This window comes from Dromaius novaehollandiae, chromosome 20, assembly GCF_036370855.1.
Source record: "Dromaius novaehollandiae isolate bDroNov1 chromosome 20, bDroNov1.hap1, whole genome shotgun sequence".
Lineage (NCBI taxonomy): Eukaryota > Metazoa > Chordata > Aves > Casuariiformes > Dromaiidae > Dromaius > Dromaius novaehollandiae.
The window spans coordinates 3,385,907-3,403,274 of record NC_088117.1 but is presented as its reverse complement, the minus strand read 5'-3'; the positions used below and the strand labels follow the sequence as shown (position 1 = coordinate 3,403,274).

The window sequence follows — 17,368 nt, the reverse complement described above, 5'->3', positions numbered from 1 at the left end:
ATTCCAGCTGCCTCATTACAGTCTGGGCTAAAAGATTCAGCACTGGAGGGAAAGACTTCTTGGGCCATGGAAAATCATTCTTTGCTTCTTAGGAAGCAAAATCTGAGGAAGACCCAGATTCCCCCAGCACACTCCTCCTGATGGGATAAGCAAAACCCACTTGGAAACAGAACTGAGGAACCCTGAATGCTGGTGGGGAGTTAAGCGGAGACTGAATACAATCCTTCTGCAACTCATTGCTTGATCTCCTGTCCAGGTTAAGGGCATGATGTTTAAACAAAGCAGCTCAGGGATTATCCCACCCAACTGCTTTGGTGATCTCAGTGATGCAAATAACCCTGAAGCCACATACCAAGATGATGTGCATTTGAGAGCACCAGTCATGGTGTTTGAAGACAGACACGCATTCATGCCATGGTAAAGTAATCCTACCAGCGTCTGGATAATCCACTTTCATATTGCCCAGGACTAAACAGCTTGCCCTGAAGAACTGCTACATTTCACCCATCTAAAGCATTCTTCATCCCACAATAAAATTATCCCACGGCTTCCAAGAGTCCTGAACAATGGTGAGCCAACCCCAGAGCCTTCCGCCTACACAAACCAACGGGGAGACAGCATGGACAGCACACTCATTTTTGTGTAGGGTCTCACTCATCACAGCCAGCTGCAACAAGCTGTTTTAGCCACACAAGGAGACACAGACAGCAACTGCAGCCAACAGCCCCCCCATCCCAAAATCCTTCCAGAGCTGTAAGCAGCAGACTACACACGGACGCCCAATGAAAGGGAGATGGTGCCCAGCAGACTGCAAAGTTCCTGCCTGCCCTTTCAGCCTGGGAAGGCTGATGCCAAGAGTGCTCTCCTGAGAGGAAAGAAAAGAGTTAGAATCATCTGAAAAAAGATGACTGCTGTTTTTAACTAACCAGTGAAGTGGGCCCAGACACTCACGTACGGGAGAACAGCACTCCGGAGAGTGGGCCCAGTCCCAGAAGATCTTTGGGGTGCATGGCCCAGGCTGCTAATGAGCTGTCTCCATATGGAAAAGGGTGCCCATTTTGGGAAGAGGGCACAGCAACCCCCCACAGCCAAAAAAATTACCCAGCAGGATGCAGAGAGCTGGGTGGCACTGAGGAGCTGAACACAGGCACAGGAGAAGTGAACAGACAGAGGAAAGTAGGGAGATTTGAGTCTAGCTGCAGTTCTTGGGCAGACGATAGACACCTCCGGAGTAGATGAGTTGCTGGTCCCGGACTTTTTTCTGGAGGAAACCCTGCAGCTCTTGTATATCAATTTCTGTAACCACCGGGCCCGTCATCACAAACATCTTCAGCATGCTGTGAATCCTCTCCAATGACAGGCTCTCAAGGTTGGTCAGCATTGCTTGGATGTACGTCCAAAACAGCTGCAAAAGGGGGCACACAGGCAACAGTAAATCACAGTCATCCTCAACAGAGAAAGAAGAGGGGTGCTTTAACATCCTGTATCCCAAAGGCATAATTCACCTGAGGTAAGCAATAAGTTCTGCTCGCAGCTATGAAAGCTTGGCTTTTAAACAGGAAGTAGTTGAGATCAGCATCAGGTATTACGATACACAGCTAGAAAGCAGGATTTGGCCTGCAGTACGTGCATGACCCTCAGTGGACAGACACAGGTAGAACAGCTATGTGTTTCACACTGGCTCCATGCACACAACATGACAGACCAGAGTAGGAAAAGCAATGGGAATGTCTAGGAATCACACACACAGAGGGCAAAGGTCCTGCTATCAGGACTGAGCAGGCTTTTTTGGCAGTCTGTTTCTCAAAAAAAAAAATGCTGTTTGGATGAACCCAAATTAGTTATGACTATTTTCAAGTGTGAGTTCAAGTCTCAGACTTTTTCTCATTTAATTGAACAACAGTGTTCAGAGATGCCCAAATGGCTGCCTGGCTCAGCAGCTGGACCCCTTTCTGGAAAGAAGGTGGTTTTCCAATATCTGCTCCAGTGATCATTAATCAAGAGAAATCCACCTCAAAAAAGCTCTCAAGCTGGCCTTAGTCACTGCAGTGTACAGATGCAAATCAAATCCACCACCTGAATCAGACAGACCAGGGCATTTGAATGTGGTTTCTTCTGAATTTCAAATTAGCCTCCTAACCAGCTGGGTAACAGCACCACCATCTTCATTTTCTGAATATATTAAACTCCCTTTCCTAATATTAAAAAATATAATCTAATTAAACATTCATCCTCGAACCATTTTTCCAGACTTTTAAAGATGAAACTCAGTCATAGGCTGGCCTGAAATCACTCTCCCTTCCCCAAAACCAAAACCACTAGACATTTGCACTGGCCTGCTGGTTTCACAAGCACCCAGACAAGTACCTGCAGCTCTTCCTCCTTCTGGTCAGCCTGCGACGCCATGGCAGAGTCCCCCTCCTCATCACTGTCTATCAGAACCACCTTCTCCACCTGGTCCTTCTGCTCCTCCTCAATCACCGTGAACGTGCCTTGGGGCTCTTCTCGCAGGACACCCTGCTGCAGCCACAGGGTCATCTTACGCTTTAGCGACGTCACAGGCACCTTGAGCACTTCACTCAGCTCAGTCAGTGTCCACGTACCTGCGGAGACCACAGATACCGCGCGGAAGGCGGCAGTCAGCTCTTGGCTGCAGTCCTTCCCTATACCCCGGTCTACAAGTGTCCCAAACATTCAGAGCAGGGAAGAGTACAGGACACCAGCCCTCCCCGCAGCATGTCAGGATTTAATAACAGCATGGGGAAGGCAGGTGAGCCACTGCCAGGAGCAAGCAGTTGTATGCAGGGACTGCCTGAAAGCAGACTGGGGGCTCAGCTGTGGCCCTTCCGGGTGCAGTCTCCTAGGAAAGCTGGAGACCTGGTCAACTTCTGCGATAGATCCAAGAACATAAACTGGGTCTTGCCCCCCGTGCCAGCACTCTCCAGGCCTACTGCCACCTGAGCAACATGGCTTTCCCACCCATCCACGGGAAGCACATGAATGCAGGTGATATGCTGGGCCTCTGCCACGTCACTCACTCTTGGTCTGGAAGTGCAGGATGATGGCAGCATGCACAGGAGAGACAGACAGGGAGAGGGTGCGATCTGCCAGCTCCACATCCAAGCTCACCAGGCCCAGGTGGTACTTCCAGTTTAGGGTCCTCATGGCCTGCAAAAGCAGGAAGCAGCCGCTCACAGCAGGTCCCCTAACAGGAATCTCCAAGTTCTGTATTTCTGCAAATATTCCTCTGCCATCAGGGCCAGACAGAAGCTGCTCTCTGCCTTCATCTCTGCTAGACAGAAGCTGCTCTCCTCCTTATGAGGACAGCATCACTTACTTTTGTAGGTTGAGGATGGTGTCAAATGCCAGGGAGTTAAACACCACCACCACCACCACCCCCCCAAGAAACCATGCATGCTGAGGCTGATGTGCACCTCTCCTAACTAGTTTCCTGCAGGCACAGAAATCAGGTGGCATCCACGTCCGGCACACAGCTATAGCAGGAGAAGAGACAGGATCTAGAGCTATACACTTCCCAGCCTGATGGCATGTACCATCTGATGTATAACGACAAGTTGGAGAAAGCACATGCAAAAACCAAGCCAGAAGTGGGGTCAGAATGCAAGGAGGAGGAACAAGAGTATGAGACACCAAATCGCATTCTGATTAGTTGCAAAGAACCATCTACGTGTATACACAGGTATTAGGCTGGCATGACTAAATGCAAGTTATCCATGATCCAGTGGTGTGCGCTGCACTCTGCCAGATAAGCAGCAGCAAAATGAGAAAGCCAAGACCATAGCTCTGGAAGTGACTTAGATCTCTCCTTGACTTCCAGGCAGATGCTACAGCAACCTGCGATGCTCTTGCTATGAGCCCATTCTGTATGCACAGAGCAAGACTCACCTCAGCATTCACTATGTGACTAATTGGCCTGACAAAGTCCCTACAAAATACAATACTGCACGGTTGCTTATATTTGCTAGGTAGGTCTCCATTCCTGCATATGTCTCTCTTCCATCTTCCCATGCTATTTATAAAGACATGGGTTCAAGTCCTGGTCTGAGCCACAGTCAAAGTGACCAAAAATGCTTGCACCTAAACTGTATAACATGGAGTTGAGGGACCCTTCAAAAATAAAAGCAGCAACCCAGAAGAATCCACAGAAAGGACAGCAGGAAGCAATGTTCAGCTGACTCCAGTCTTTAACATTGAATCTCCTGGAACAAGCTTGAAAGGAGACCACTGTGTAAGGAGAGCTTCTTTTCAAGAGGACAAACAGGAGAGAAGAGTGACAGAATGCTGGAGAAAAGAGGTCCAACAGGGACAGCATGTTACTTGGGCTCCTATAGGACTTAGATGTCTAAGCTTGTGGGCCTAAGGACTTCTATCTCAGTATCCACATAATATTCTTACCTGGTGGAGTGCAGAGCACACCACTAGATCATGGATAACTCACATCTATCGCAGTATTCATGTAATTAAACACTGGTATATTTTAGAAGACTATCTATCACTACTGCTGCGCAGGCACCCCATAAAGAGAGAGAAATCCTCCTTTTAGCAATAACAAAGCTAATGCAGCTTCTAACCCTGATTCAGAGCTGAAGGACTTTGGCATTTCGCAGTACAGCCATATTAACAGCTAAACTTTAAAGAATGTTAAAGGGAACTTTGTAACAGCCATGCAAAAACACGCTATATAGTGGAGTCTGAACAGCAAGAACCCATTTGAAGGAAGGTTAAGGCTGCCTCACCTTTAATTTCTCATACTTCTTGGAATAGGCTTCCATGGCTTCCTTGATTTGCTCTGGAAGTTCTAGCTTCTCCTCTTTCAGTGGTGGCCAGAACTCACTCGACAGGATAACAGCAACGAGGCTGAATGGCGGCCTCTCCTCCTCTGGGAGCTTTTCTTCCTCATCACGAATGTTGGCATTAATGCGTCGTGAGTCAGCCATATCCTGGAAGAGGTAGAGGAAGCTAAAGAGGCTCCTTCTCTTCCAGGAGAGTACTGAGCTTTAGTAAAGAAGCTTAAAGAGGGTGTCTAACACGTCTCCAGAGGATGATGGAGACATTGGAAAGGTTATAGCGTCCTCTAGTCACTAAGAAGGTGAGGGAATGGGCTGCTACAGACACATTTGTGGGGAGGTTGGGGAAGGGCTTATTGCTTTAACACCAGCCTACACCGAAGTCCCTCCAGACTGACAACTTCTCACAGTGCCCCAAGGGAATCACATTCCAGAATCCCATTCTAGAGGAGCTGGAAGGGCCAGTTCTTCTACTACCAGAATAGTGCACTGCAGTGTACTGGTAAGAGAGACAACAGCACCAGAGCAACCATCCCCCAGTCAATAACCCAATGTACAGGACTTCAAGAACAGACATGATTTTGAATGCACTTCTGCCTGTCATAAATCAAGCCCCATGCTGGGATCCTGGGAACTTCCCTTCCCTAAAAGGGCCCTTTCTAGGTCACTCCCATAGGATGCTGTCCTTCCCCTCTGATTCAAGAGTGCAAACAACCAAGAGCTGAATAACAAAAAAGTTACTTTTAACATGACTTCACAATAGTGCATTTGAGCTTCACCAAATCGCAGCTTCAGCAGCTCCACATTGCGGATTTCCCTGAAAAGAGAAAGAAAGGATCAGACACTGATCCCTCAGACAGACTAGCCTAGCCTCCACACCTCTCAACTAAGCCAAGAAAGGCAGTCTCTGACACAAGGGTCCTCTCACGACTAAAAAGCCCTACAAGGCATGTTATCTGAAGAGGATGCCTCCCAGCATCTACATGAGGAACATTCACTTCCTCTGTAGGCCAGGGTCTTTTTGAAGGCCTTCGTATCCCTTTCGTTTGGGCTAACATGGCACCTGACCCTCTTACCATCCCTCTTGACAACACAGTATGATCCCAGCATTTGGCAAGCCATTCACTTGAAAGCTACATCTGCGATGAGCGCTCTCACCAACTGCATTTCAGAGACAAGAAAACCATTACAACTGTTGAATCAAGAGACATAGCTGGGGTAGAGCTGAAGTCCCCCGATACTTCATCCCTTCTTTCTACCTTGACACTTTCTGCTGACCCTAAGCAGCCCCTGTATGTGTCAGAACCACCAGAAGAGATGGGATGGAGCTCAGAGGGTGTCAGTACCTTCAGTCTCCAACCTGCTGCCCTACTAGGGAGAGTCAAGGGCAGGACTGAGCAGGGAGATGTCAGCCAAGAGGTGAGCCCATGAAATTCCAAGTGCATACCTAAAACCACAGAGGAGATGGCCAAGGACAGTCCTGATTCCAGAAATGGCCTTTCATAGGACTGAGTCTGTAGCATACTTTCATCAGGTGGTTCTACCTGGAAAGCCCTGGGGTTGGGCACACAACCCTCACCTCTCAGCACTGTAGTTGAACTGATGCAGCAGCCGGTCAGCAAGAAGCGTGCGGTATTCATTGATAAACAGATCCTTGCTTCCATAGATGCTCACCAACAGGCTGATGATGTCCGAGGACCGACGCTTGGAACTTGATTTCCCTAGTGAAATAAAGCAGACAACAGTGCGAGATTAACAGAGAGCTGCTCCAGCTCAGCTCTGCTCTGAAGGACTAGCAGAAAAGCTGCTCAAGACTACAGAGAGCAAGGGGCAGTGGGCTGCCCCTTGCAGACTTTTAGTCTTGGCACCTAACCTGGATCTGCATCAACAGGGTCAGGAACCCAGTCCCCTGGTTCTGAGATGTCGTCGTCACTCTCTTGGCCATTCTCTAGTGTCACTGGGTCAGCTTTTGAGAGCTCGTTTGCAAGATCACCAGAGCCCTCGGCATCCCCTGTGAGACCAGCCACAATTTGCCGTACTGTGTCTTCCCGAGTCCTGTCAAAGTGCAAAATAAGCAGAGCAAATGAAGGGAAGGGGAAGAGGAAAGGGATGGGAAAGACTGTCCTGCAAGCCTCTTACCTCAGATACTTCCTGATGGGCTCACAGGCAACTTCCAGGATAACCATGGAGGGGTCAAGCTCCCGCAAGGCCTTGATGGCCGAGATATACAGGGTAATGATGTCAGATGTGTTGACTCCTGCAACAGAGGAGCAGAGGTGGTCAGAGTCCCTGAGCACATACTAGCCCCATGAAGGCGGAAAAGGCTATTCCAGGCTCTCTATTAGATCTAAGGAGCTGGAGGCAAAGGCTTTACTGCCACACTGCCCTAGCCAAAGGTAGAGATTAGGTCCACAAGATTGAGAAACAAATTGCAACCACAAACACAGGCTCAAAGACTACCATAAACCAGCTTAGTCCAGACTGCGCATCCAGGAGTTTAGAGCACACACAGCAGAGGAGCCTTTAGCCACCAGGACTAAAGCTAAATTCTAGCTCAGTTCCTCACCGTACTGCCAAAAGCAGACAACAAGGGGTTGGGATGTAATTAGCTACTACTGCCCATGCACACTCCAACATGGAGAGCACAAGATGCACAGAACCTGACTGCCTCTCATCCATTGCACATGAAATGAGATGATGGCTTCCAGCAGATCCACACTCATGCCTAGGTTCCTTACAACCCAATCAAATGTGACAAATGCAGAGATCTAAAACCCACCAGGATGCAGAAGTCGCATTTCCAGAGCACTTTTCAGGGAGCTGAGCAGCTGCTGCCTCTGGTTAGTCCTTTCCAGGCAGAACTTGAGGTCCTCCACAGCAGGTTTTGATTCTGGGAAATCTATAGACCAAGCAGTCATTAGAAACAGTGCCATGCTCCATAGGGAGGCAAGAGAAGACAGAGGGGCACACTGGTAGGTAAAGACAGATTTACAGTTCAAGCCAAGTCCAAGAACGAATGGATATGGAATGGGTCACTCCTACCTCGAATAATGCTGAAGAGCTCTTCAATGCGCATGCTGGCATAGATGCGGTAGAAGAATCTTTGGACATGGCACCTCCAACGTTTCAAGGTGTTGCTAGCTTCTGGAGTGGAGCGAGCCAAGGGACTATCTTGAAGAAAAACTCTGCTGAGCCACCCAATCACTTTCTCAATCCACTGCACAAGGAGAGGAACAATACAGTAAGTATGTGCATGTTGATGGAAGACTAGGGCATTCCCTGCGGCTCCATGCCAGGCTGGCCCCAAACTGTGAAGCCAGCGGATATTGAACTCAGCTGGCCACAATTCTCTCTAACATCAAATCTGGGGGCAAGAGTACACTGTGCAGAGGCTCTGAACTTCAGAAAAGGACTGAGTATATTCAAACACTTGCCAACACTTCTCTCTTTATAAGAATACAAACAGAAGAGCAAGCAAGTCATCTCAAAGACTCACAGACATACACTTACCAACCAAACTCAGGCACCTGAAACCAAGACCTCAAATACCAAGTTAGTCACTTAAATATAAAAATCCTACAGACTGATCAGAGAGCATCAGAAGATTGGTTTTTAAATGATTTCATTTTCTACAGAAAAATGTATGATTGACATATTTCAAACACACTCAGCTACAATACCCAGATATTACAGAGAAACACTTTTCCTCATTTCCCCTTTAAAGTGGCATACATAGCACTTAAATTAGAATAGTATTTGAGTATTAATAGCTACTAGATGTTAATATTTTTGGATAAACACAATTGGATAGCTTGAAACAAAAAAACTAAATCCACATGTGGTTTGCTGTTGTTAATTTTCAATTAGCTACATTATCAAGGAAACACCAAAGACTGAACGCACATGTTTTGCTAATAAGTACATGGTAAGACAAGCCTGAAAACTGCACAACACCTGGGCATTACTTTTGGGCAAAACTATGAAAAGCTGATAAAAAAAATTTTAAAGAACAAAAGGATAGGACTACAATTGGTGTAAAGCCACTCAGTTTTAAGGAATATGATTATTAAACAAACTCATTTCCCCCCTTCCTGCGAGTTTATCTTCTCTGAATGCTCCTATTATAGCTTGATTATCAACTACAAACTGCTTTTGACACATCTGAAAAGGGGGGGGTGTTGTTAGCATTTGTACTTTTAGCAAGCTGTTCCTAAGTCATCTCAGATTTTAGCTTGTCAGACTTCTGCCTTAAAAAAAAAAACACGCTCAATTTGGATATCACTTTCACTTTTTTTAAAAAAAATTGTTTTTAATTCCGATATCTTCCAATATTCTGCAGCTTACCATGCTGGTCTTTTCTTCAGAAGAGGTGGGAGCCAGGGGACCTTTTACAATGTCTGACAAGTGGAATGCATTTGCATTTGCTCTGGTGCCCTTAATGTCTTTAAACAATCTCCAGGTCATCTGAAAGCACTTTTTACTAGGCCCAATAATGAAAGTCTTGCACAGTGTTTAAAGGGGATTAAATACAAAAAGAAATCACTGCTGATGTTTGCAGATGACATTAAAAATGACAGCATAGTAAATAACAAGGAAACTAGGACAACCATAGAGAGCAATCTAGTTTGCTCGGTAACCAGGCTTCATGCATTGTTGTTCAGAATAGGCAAGCACAAGGTCACGCACCAAGGAACAAGGAATGCAGAGCAAGCTGGCAGAATGGAGACTGTATCCTGGAAAAGCAATAACCCTGAAAAGAAGTTTAAGGTCATGCTGGGTAAATAACTCAGCATGAACTCAGTGTTAGCTGGCGGCAAAGGAACTAAGTGCTGGATAGGTGCGAGGAACGATTTTAACTCTGCATGCAGCCTGCTGGCAAGAGCAGTACCAGAATATCACCTCCCATCCTCACTTGCTATTTTAAAGGCATGCTGAAAAATTGGAAAAATAACAGGCAACAGCTACACAAATTCAAATTACAGGTCCACCTACACGGAAGGAGGGCCCTCTATAGGCTAGATGGGACTATTGCATTCATGTAGTTCATAGAATACAACAGAAATTGCTTCATTAATATGGATATAACCAGGTGAAACGTAATGGCCTGTTACATATAGGTCAGAGTAAACCTTCCACCCCTCTGGCATTAAATCAAAATGGTGAGTTTTAACCACCTCTTCTGCCAGTATGGTGGAAGTCACAGTCCAGGCACAGGCATTTTCAGGTAGAATTTACTTTCAACTCGTGCAGCAACAGAAGCAGCTGCACGTCTCCAAAGGAAGAGCTCTTGCCACCCGCACGCCTTACCTCCTGGAACTCATTTAAGAAAGAGCGCTCGTATTCGCCCCTGCATCTTTGCTCCATCCTTTCCTCTATCATTCTGTGCAAGATCGTCGTGACAGCATCGGCGCTCACTCGCTCCAGCAAATTCAGCCGGCGGCTACAGACACAGACAGTGACCTCATTCAGAGTAGCCAGAAGCAAAGGTATAAGCAAAAAAGGATACCGTCCTATCTATCATACTCCCTATATGGTAAACAGATGCAAGCAAGGCTCTTAACTTAAATGCTCTAACAGCCTGCATAGAAGCACTAAATATATAGTATATTACTGCTATCCCATCTTCCTCAGAAATTGTATTTTCTAGCTATCAAAAGCTTTTTCACTTAGAATAAGTTTTCTTCTTTGCAGACACAAGGCAAGAGAAAGATATTCCTTAGTGCAAGAGAAAGATATTCTCACATCCAGCAAAAGGAACTTTCTGTCAAAGGATCAGTGCTAGTTCAGCTACCAGTTATTAACTGTCTGCAGAAACTCTGTGGGAAATTTGCTAGCCAGTACTATGAGACAGCCTGACCTCATGCACAACTTCTCTAGTTTTGAGACATATAGAAAACTTATTGCTGCTCTCCCATCTGGACCCCAGGCTTGTTCTGTGTGACAGGCACCACCCCATAGCATACGTACAGAATGTCATTGAGCTGCTGAAACTGCTCCATGGCTTTGGGGCACCAGCACTCCTCTCTCTTACTGCTGCAGCCTGCACACAACGGGCTTTCTCCTCCACTCTCCTCTGTATCACTTTCCTGTTCATTTTCACTCATGCTGCTCTCACACTCGTTCATTCCATCTTCTCCTTTCTTCCACTGCCGCATATATATCCTGAAAGTGCGGCTATAGAACTGCTGGATCATTTCCTGGAAGGACTTTGTAGTGGAGAAAAAAAGAATGGCTTTGAACATGGTGTAGACCTTCTCTTGCAGCGTTTGAGCGCCTGTCCCCAGGAGCAAGCCTGCTTTGGTCCATTTCTCCAGAAGTTCCAGGCTGTTCAGGTAGGGGTCCAGGCGGCACTTGAGAAGACAAAATGCATCCAGAAGAAGCAAGGAGCACTGTGGCTCCTCAGCTGTATTTTCATATTGGCCAATGCAGTTCCAGAACTCAGGAGCTATATTTGCCTGAAGGTCTGTCTGTAACACTTCGATGAACCATTCTTCTACAATCGAGTGCAGGTCATAACACCGCAGCACTTCAAGAGCTGCCCGCAGGTCACCATCCTTCAGCGGCCCCACAGAATCAGATCTAGATGCTGCCTAGAAATCAGAGGGGATACCAAGTTAAACACACATAAAGACTTGTCAAAGAGCATTTGAGGCAGAAGACACTGCTTATCCCAGAGAACAGGAACCAAGCACGGATGGTCTCTGCTATTAAACAGCAACTGGCAGATACTGTTGCCCTGTGGAGACCTGCTGGGCTCTCAACCCACCGATAAAAGGCAAGTGGCCATCTCACAAGCCTAATATCCTAAAACTGGCAATTGCTATCCCTGTTGGTAGTTGCCACAGGAACCACAAGCTGGTTGGGACATGCTGTTAAAAACAGGCATTGCTCTGTTCATGCAAGTGCCATGTGCCACCACAGACCATCCATTCCCAAGAGACACAAGACTCCGGAGCAAGACTTTCCTCATTTCCATGGGGAGCAATCGCGGAATAGAGCCACAGCACAGACGGAAGAAGCAGCACATCTTTTTGGCTCTTTTTCCAGCGTGTAACCTAGCACGTATGCTGTTCTGGCCAGTGCAACAGGCAGAAGAGAGGGGCAGGCACCCACTAGCCCTTTCCAGAAAGCCTTTCCTAGCAAGTACAAGGCAGCATGTTCAAAATCCCACCCTTGTCATTTTTCCCGGCTGGTGGTCCCAGGCATTTCTCTCCCCCGCAGCGTCAGCCCAAGCAGCTTCACCTGCCCCATGGTCACACCACCACCATTTTGCAGGTCCGCACAGCAAACCAGACCCAGGAATTGATGGCACAGCACAGGGAAGGAGAGCGCCAGGGACTACTTCAGCCAACACCACTGCTTGTGGGGTGACAGCAAGAGAGGCCAGCGCGTGGCTGCACCTGCCGCAGGTCTCATCACATCAGCAAATTTCGGCTGGGAGGGAGTCGGATCAGCCAGCGCGCCCAGGAACCTGGGGGCGGCTGCAGCGCTGGGTTATGAGATCTGCAGAGAGGGGCATGTCCTCCCCCCTGGGACCTCCGCACCCCTGCGCCCCACAGGCCATCCTGGGGGACCCCTCAGACCCCCATGCCCCACAGCCCCTCCCTGGGGGGGTTCCTGGACCTCTGCTCTCCACAGCCTGCCATGGGGGGACCCCTCAGACCCCCACAGCCCATCCCTGGGGGGGACCACTCAGACCCCTACACCCCATCCCTGGGGGGGAGGGACCCCTGTGTCCCACAGCCTGTCCCCATAGGGGACCCTGGACCTGTGCACCCCACAGCCTGTCCTGGGGGGGAAGGGGGAACTCCTCAGACCCCACAGCCCATCCCTATGAGGGACCTCGGGCCTCCACTCCCCGCAGCCCGTCCCTAGGGGGGGACCCCTCGGCCCCCCGGGCCCCACAGCCTGCCCCTGGGGCGGGAGGGGACCCCTCGGCCCCCCGTGCCCCACAGCCTGCCCCTGGGGCGGGAGGGGACCCCTCGGCCCCCCGGGCCCCACAGCTCCCCCCCGGGAGCGCCTCACAGCGGCGCAGCCGAGGCCGGGCCGGGGCGCGGCGGGCAGGGAGGCCGCGGGCCCTCCCGCCCCTCAGCAGCAGCAGCGGGCGGGGCGCGGACACCCGCCCCTCGGCGCGGCTCAGAGGCCGCCGCCGCCGCCCCGGGTTGGCGGGGGGCCGCCCGCGGGCCGGGCCGCACCGCACCGCACCGCACCGCGCCAGGCCGGGTCGGGTCGGGTCGGGTCGAGCGAGCGCGGGGGCGCCGAGGCCCCCCGCCCCCTCCGCGCGCACTCACTCACTCACTCACCAGCCCCAGGGCGGCGGGCGGCACCAGGGCGGTGCTGAGCGCGTGCCAGGCCGCCGAGAGCTCGGCGCCCGCCGGCGGCGGCTCCATGCGGCCGCGCGGCAGGAAGAGGCGGGGCGCGCCGCCGCCGGGGCCGGGCCGGGCCGTTGGGGGCCGGGCCGCAGCGCAGCGCAGGGCAGGGATGAGCCGGCCGGAGGCCGCGCTGGAGGGGCTGATGAAGGAGCTGGGCGCCGGTGAGCGCGGCGGGGCGGCGGCGGCGGGCCGGGGGATGGCGGCGGCGCTGCCTGACCGCCCGCCCGCCGCGCTGCCGCCGCAGGGATGGCGGAGCTGCGCGCCCGGCGCGACGAGCTGGCGCGGCTGATCCAGGGCGAGGAGGCGGAGAGGAGCCGGCTGCAGGGCGAGATCTGGGCGCTCACCGAGAAGCTGGCGCGCACCAACGAGAGCCTGGCCCGCAAGATGGCCACGCGCAACGACTTCGACCGGACCATCGCCGAGACCGAGGCGGCCTACGGCAAGGTACCGCCCGCCGAGGCCAGCGGGGGCCCTCGCTGCCTGCCCCCCCCCCCCCCGGGACGGCGGAGGGACAGCGGCCTGCGGGGCCCGCGGGCTCCCCCGCCCCGGTTGCGCGTCGCCCGGTGACTGGGCTAACGACGCCTCCGGCGCGGGCGCTGCGCACCCCGGGACGCGGGGACAGCGCGGCCGAGGACTCGCGGCTGCGTTGGCACGAGGCAGAGGGCCCAGGGACGGGCGCGCCCGACGTCCCGAGAGCGCGGGACGACGCGGGGCTGCGCAGCCCCCCGTATCGGTGTCGTGACCTGCAGGTTTGGGAGAGGGAAGTGTCTCGCTGCAGAAGGGCATAAGCGGCCCAGGGGAAAGGGCCGGGGTCCCTTAGGCCCTTAACCACAGCATTCAGGCTGGAAAAGTACAGGGGGAAACCAGAGAGAAGAAAGCGACCCAGCAGACCCTGAGTTCAAGCAGGTAACAAGAAGCTGATGATACCCGGTGGCCTCCTGGATGCTCTTCTTGCTTTGATTTCTGCTGCAATCCCTTCTTCCATAATATCATCAAAAAGAGTAGAGATGACAGGCCACTGAAGGGGTGGCAGAGACGTGAACCATGTACCAACAAACTTACTTCAGCTATTAGGGTGGCTCTATCCCTTCACCTTTCTTGCATTTGTAAACTCTGCCAGGCAGGGACTGGTTCCTTCTATAAATGCAGTAACATCTGAATTCTGTTTTTAACTACACACTGACTGGTTTTTGGTTTGTTTGTTTGCTTTTAATAAAAGGATCTTTCCAGCTAGCTTGCAGCTGAGAGATGGTTTTCCCTGTTTTGGCAACAGTGCACAGTTTTAGTCCAAGATGACCCTTTCCCCCATGTAGCTGCTGCCTAAATTCTCCTTTTCCCCTTTATCTTTTGGATAAGAGCGTGACAGGTGGGGCTCTGCACACTGACTCAAGAATACCCTGTGCGTGAGTTACCGTCCCTACAAGCAACTGCTTCAGGCACCGTATCTGCATTTTCCAAAGTCAGTACTTCCCAGTCAGCCCTTCCAGTGACGGTTGTTGTTCAGATAAAGCTGGAGCTGTTTCCTTTGCCTGCTTCAAGAAATGATGGCTTGAGGTGAAGGGGGGAGCTCTCATTAAAAAACAAACAGCTAACAATTTCTGTTGTAAAGTTACATGAATGCACAGCATGTGTTTTTAACGAATGCTTCCCTGAGATACAAGTCACAACCCCCCATCCTACAAATGAATTTATGTTTATTGAAATTAAAAGACAAAGTCACAGTAGGTAAAAAAAACAAGGTGGTTAGGGGAGAAAATGAAGACGTCCTGTGAACAGAAACAAGTAACAAAGTTCCTTTCCTATGGACTTAGGGCTCTTGTCTGTAACCACGCTCCTTGCCTTCCCCCAGCCCGTGGGAGCTGCAGGACTCCGCTCCCCACACCACGACCTTCTTCCATGGACAAGCTGGCAAGATTACACCGACCGCCCTTACAGTGCATTACCAATGAGTCCTACCAGCGTCCCCTCCTGTGGGGGTGCTTAGCTTCATCTCTCCTCTCTGACCACTTAATGATTTCCACACGTTCATAGGAATGTAAATTATCTTTGGGACTACAACCGTACTGTCAAGGTTTGTTAAAGTTGTCCACCGTGTTAAAACTGGAAAAAACAGTGAGATGGACAGGCAGTAAGACCTCATAAACCTATTTTAGCCGTGTTTCTAATGTATAGCAAAAGGGAGTGTTAGATTATATACAACATAAGCTAAAAATAGAAGAAAAGAAATAAAAGAAGAAACATTTAGTCTGACTTAAGGTCATTACAGAGTTGAGTTACTCTTGAAGCAAGAACCTTGAAGTGTGCAATTTTAACAGTGAAAGAAACTTGAAACTGGATCAGCTGAGTATAATTCTAATACTAATCTAAAAAGCCCAAGTATCAAAATCTCTTAAAAAAAAAAAGACAAAACAAACAAAAAAAACCCTAAAGTTCAATCCAGAAATTGCTTCAGGAAGTTCTCTGCCTCATGTTCCAAGAGATTTAAAATGCTTACGGGGTTTAGTATTGAGAATATGGGCATGAACCAGAGAAATTCCTCCACAGATATTCTTGCAGTGAGATAGGATGACATGCCATCAAGAATTAAGTATCCTAGGGGCTGGAGAATCCCTCATGCTCCAAGGTAGATCAACTGAATTCAAAGAGAACTCATAAGAGAAATGCCTAGTTTATGTAAAAATAAACTATTTTTATTTTCTTCTTTCCCAGATTCTGGAGAGTTCTCAGACATTGCTAAGTGTCCTGAAGGGAGAAATGGGGAATACTAGTAAAGCCACTGAGTTGAACAGCACTTCAAAAGAAAAACAAGCAGATGGACAAAAGCATTCCTAAACTTGCTCTTCAACCTGGAAAGACCTGTGGGTCTGGGACAGCTGCTCTGGTACAAGGATGCCACATTTAATAAATGTTTTTGTCTTGCAGATGTACGTTTTCCTTTCAGATGCACTTTGGCATTAGAGATCTGCTAAACTTAATCCTCTAGACTAAGATGCTAGAGATCAGGGTAGGCATCCTACAAAAATACCCTTTATTTGGAGTACAGTGATACTGAAGCATATCCAAGGAGGTGACCTACCAGCTAATGCTTTTGCCCCCAAGGCAGCATTCAGCTTGCTTTGCCAGGGACGAGCAAAGAGTTCATCCAGCACAGACAGGGATTAGAATACAAAGGTAGGAAGTGTGAAGGCAGCACTCAGTGAGGTGTAAATCATGGCTGCAAGGTAGATCAGGCATACTGGAAGAAGGAGCAGAGAAATCAGGAGTACACCAAAGACCATGTGCTCTGCTCGAGAAGCACGCTCTGCGCTTTCAAGCATCTACTGAACCAGCCCTAACCAGAGAAGTTGTAGGCACAGAGCTATTTCTCTGAGCAACAGCACCCAAAGTATGAGAGCAGCATTTCAGGTGGCTGAGGTCCGTGGAACAACCCGCATGGTATTGTTCGCTTCCGCATTCATCATTGATCTATAGCAGAACAAAGGAACAGTTCAGACAACTCATTCCTAGCCACTTGCAAGCAGCTTTTGCTTCATCACCTGCAATTTTGTTAAGCTGCATCTAGAGATGGGATGTCTTAAAAAGGCTTGAACTTTTCTACAACACAAGATGCTTGTTGGGACCTTTTCTGCTAGAAAGGCTGCGCACAACCTTTACACTTCAAAGACAGTCCCTGATCTCCTTTGGCTCTGTGCACAGCTACTGGCTGCGGGCAATGCTCAGTGTTGTCAACTCCACATATTTGATAACTTACTCGCCCCTTAAATCTGAAAAGTCACTCGCAGTCCTGCATTTTTCTTTGTTCTCCAGGCTCAGCATTTTGCTCCTGAAGTATTTCATTACTGGGAGAAGACTTAGTGCATGGGACTCACTGCCATGCTCTTTATACAGCAGTTCTGTAATTTCACAGACAGACTGCCAGCCTTATACTCCTCCTGGGAGGTCATGTCATCTCTAATTAGCTTGGAAAGGACAAGTCTTAGCAAGTGCAAGGAGGTGAAAAATATGTCCTCCCTCCCCCTGCCAAAATCTAACAAACTGTTGAGTAGCTCAGTTCTTTGGATTATCTTTTCAGACATATTTGGGCACCTAGGGCAGGTGAAGGGGAGAAGAGCTAAAACTAAATAATGTCCTAACATTTAGACATGACTGTATTTTTCAGCAGAAAAAATTTCCTCCTGCTACTACAGC

The 17,368-nt window shown here is 49.5% G+C and overlaps 2 protein-coding genes across 3 annotated transcripts; one reads left to right on the top strand and one right to left on the bottom strand.

The window, feature by feature from the left end:
* Window positions 1-622: 622 nt before the first annotated feature.
* Window positions 623-13,217, bottom strand: ANAPC2 (anaphase promoting complex subunit 2). Its single transcript, XM_064523617.1, has 13 exons — window positions 13,112-13,217; window positions 10,776-11,398; window positions 10,116-10,248; window positions 7,851-8,025; window positions 7,588-7,707; window positions 6,948-7,065; window positions 6,682-6,863; window positions 6,388-6,529; window positions 5,550-5,625; window positions 4,758-4,961; window positions 3,039-3,168; window positions 2,368-2,603; window positions 623-1,405 (listed from the first exon to the last, which is right to left on the bottom strand). Exons 1-13 carry the CDS (start codon window positions 13,196-13,198, stop codon window positions 1,193-1,195), a joined length of 2,439 nt encoding a protein of 812 aa, XP_064379687.1. The 5' UTR covers window positions 13,199-13,217; the 3' UTR covers window positions 623-1,192.
* LOC112991372 (microtubule nucleation factor SSNA1) lies at window positions 13,197-16,101 on the top strand. Of its 2 annotated transcripts, XR_010392347.1 has the most exons (4): window positions 13,197-13,341; window positions 13,425-13,624; window positions 14,537-14,734; window positions 15,890-16,101. XR_010392347.1 is itself a non-coding variant. In XM_064523621.1 (3 exons), exons 1-3 carry the CDS (start codon window positions 13,197-13,199, stop codon window positions 16,010-16,012), a joined length of 468 nt encoding a protein of 155 aa, XP_064379691.1. In that variant the 3' UTR covers window positions 16,013-16,101. The 2 variants fall into 2 exon arrangements, 1 of the variants encoding a protein (XP_064379691.1); XM_064523621.1 differs by lacking the exon at window positions 14,537-14,734.
* Window positions 16,102-17,368: the final 1,267 nt, after the last annotated feature.

Bases quoted from the DNA above. Each gene is read 5' to 3' on its own strand.
- ANAPC2 (XM_064523617.1), bottom strand. From the start codon at position 13,198: ATGGAGCCGCCGCCGGCGGGCGCCGAGCTCTCGGCGGCCTGGCACGCG. The intron at 11,399-13,111 runs GTGAGTGAGTGA...TCTGATTTCTAG, and splicing joins CGCCCGCCGCCCTGGGGCTG to GCAGCATCTAGATCTGATTC. The intron at 10,249-10,775 runs GTACGTATGCTA...CTGTGTCTGTAG, and splicing joins CAGCAGCTCAATGACATTCT to CCGCCGGCTGAATTTGCTGG.
- LOC112991372 (XM_064523621.1), top strand. From the start codon at position 13,197: ATGCGGCCGCGCGGCAGGAAGAGGCGGGGCGCGCCGCCGCCGGGGCCG. The intron at 13,342-13,424 runs GTGAGCGCGGCG...CTGCCGCCGCAG, and splicing joins GATGAAGGAGCTGGGCGCCG to GGATGGCGGAGCTGCGCGCC. The intron at 13,625-15,889 runs GTACCGCCCGCC...CTTCTTTCCCAG, and splicing joins CCGAGGCGGCCTACGGCAAG to ATTCTGGAGAGTTCTCAGAC.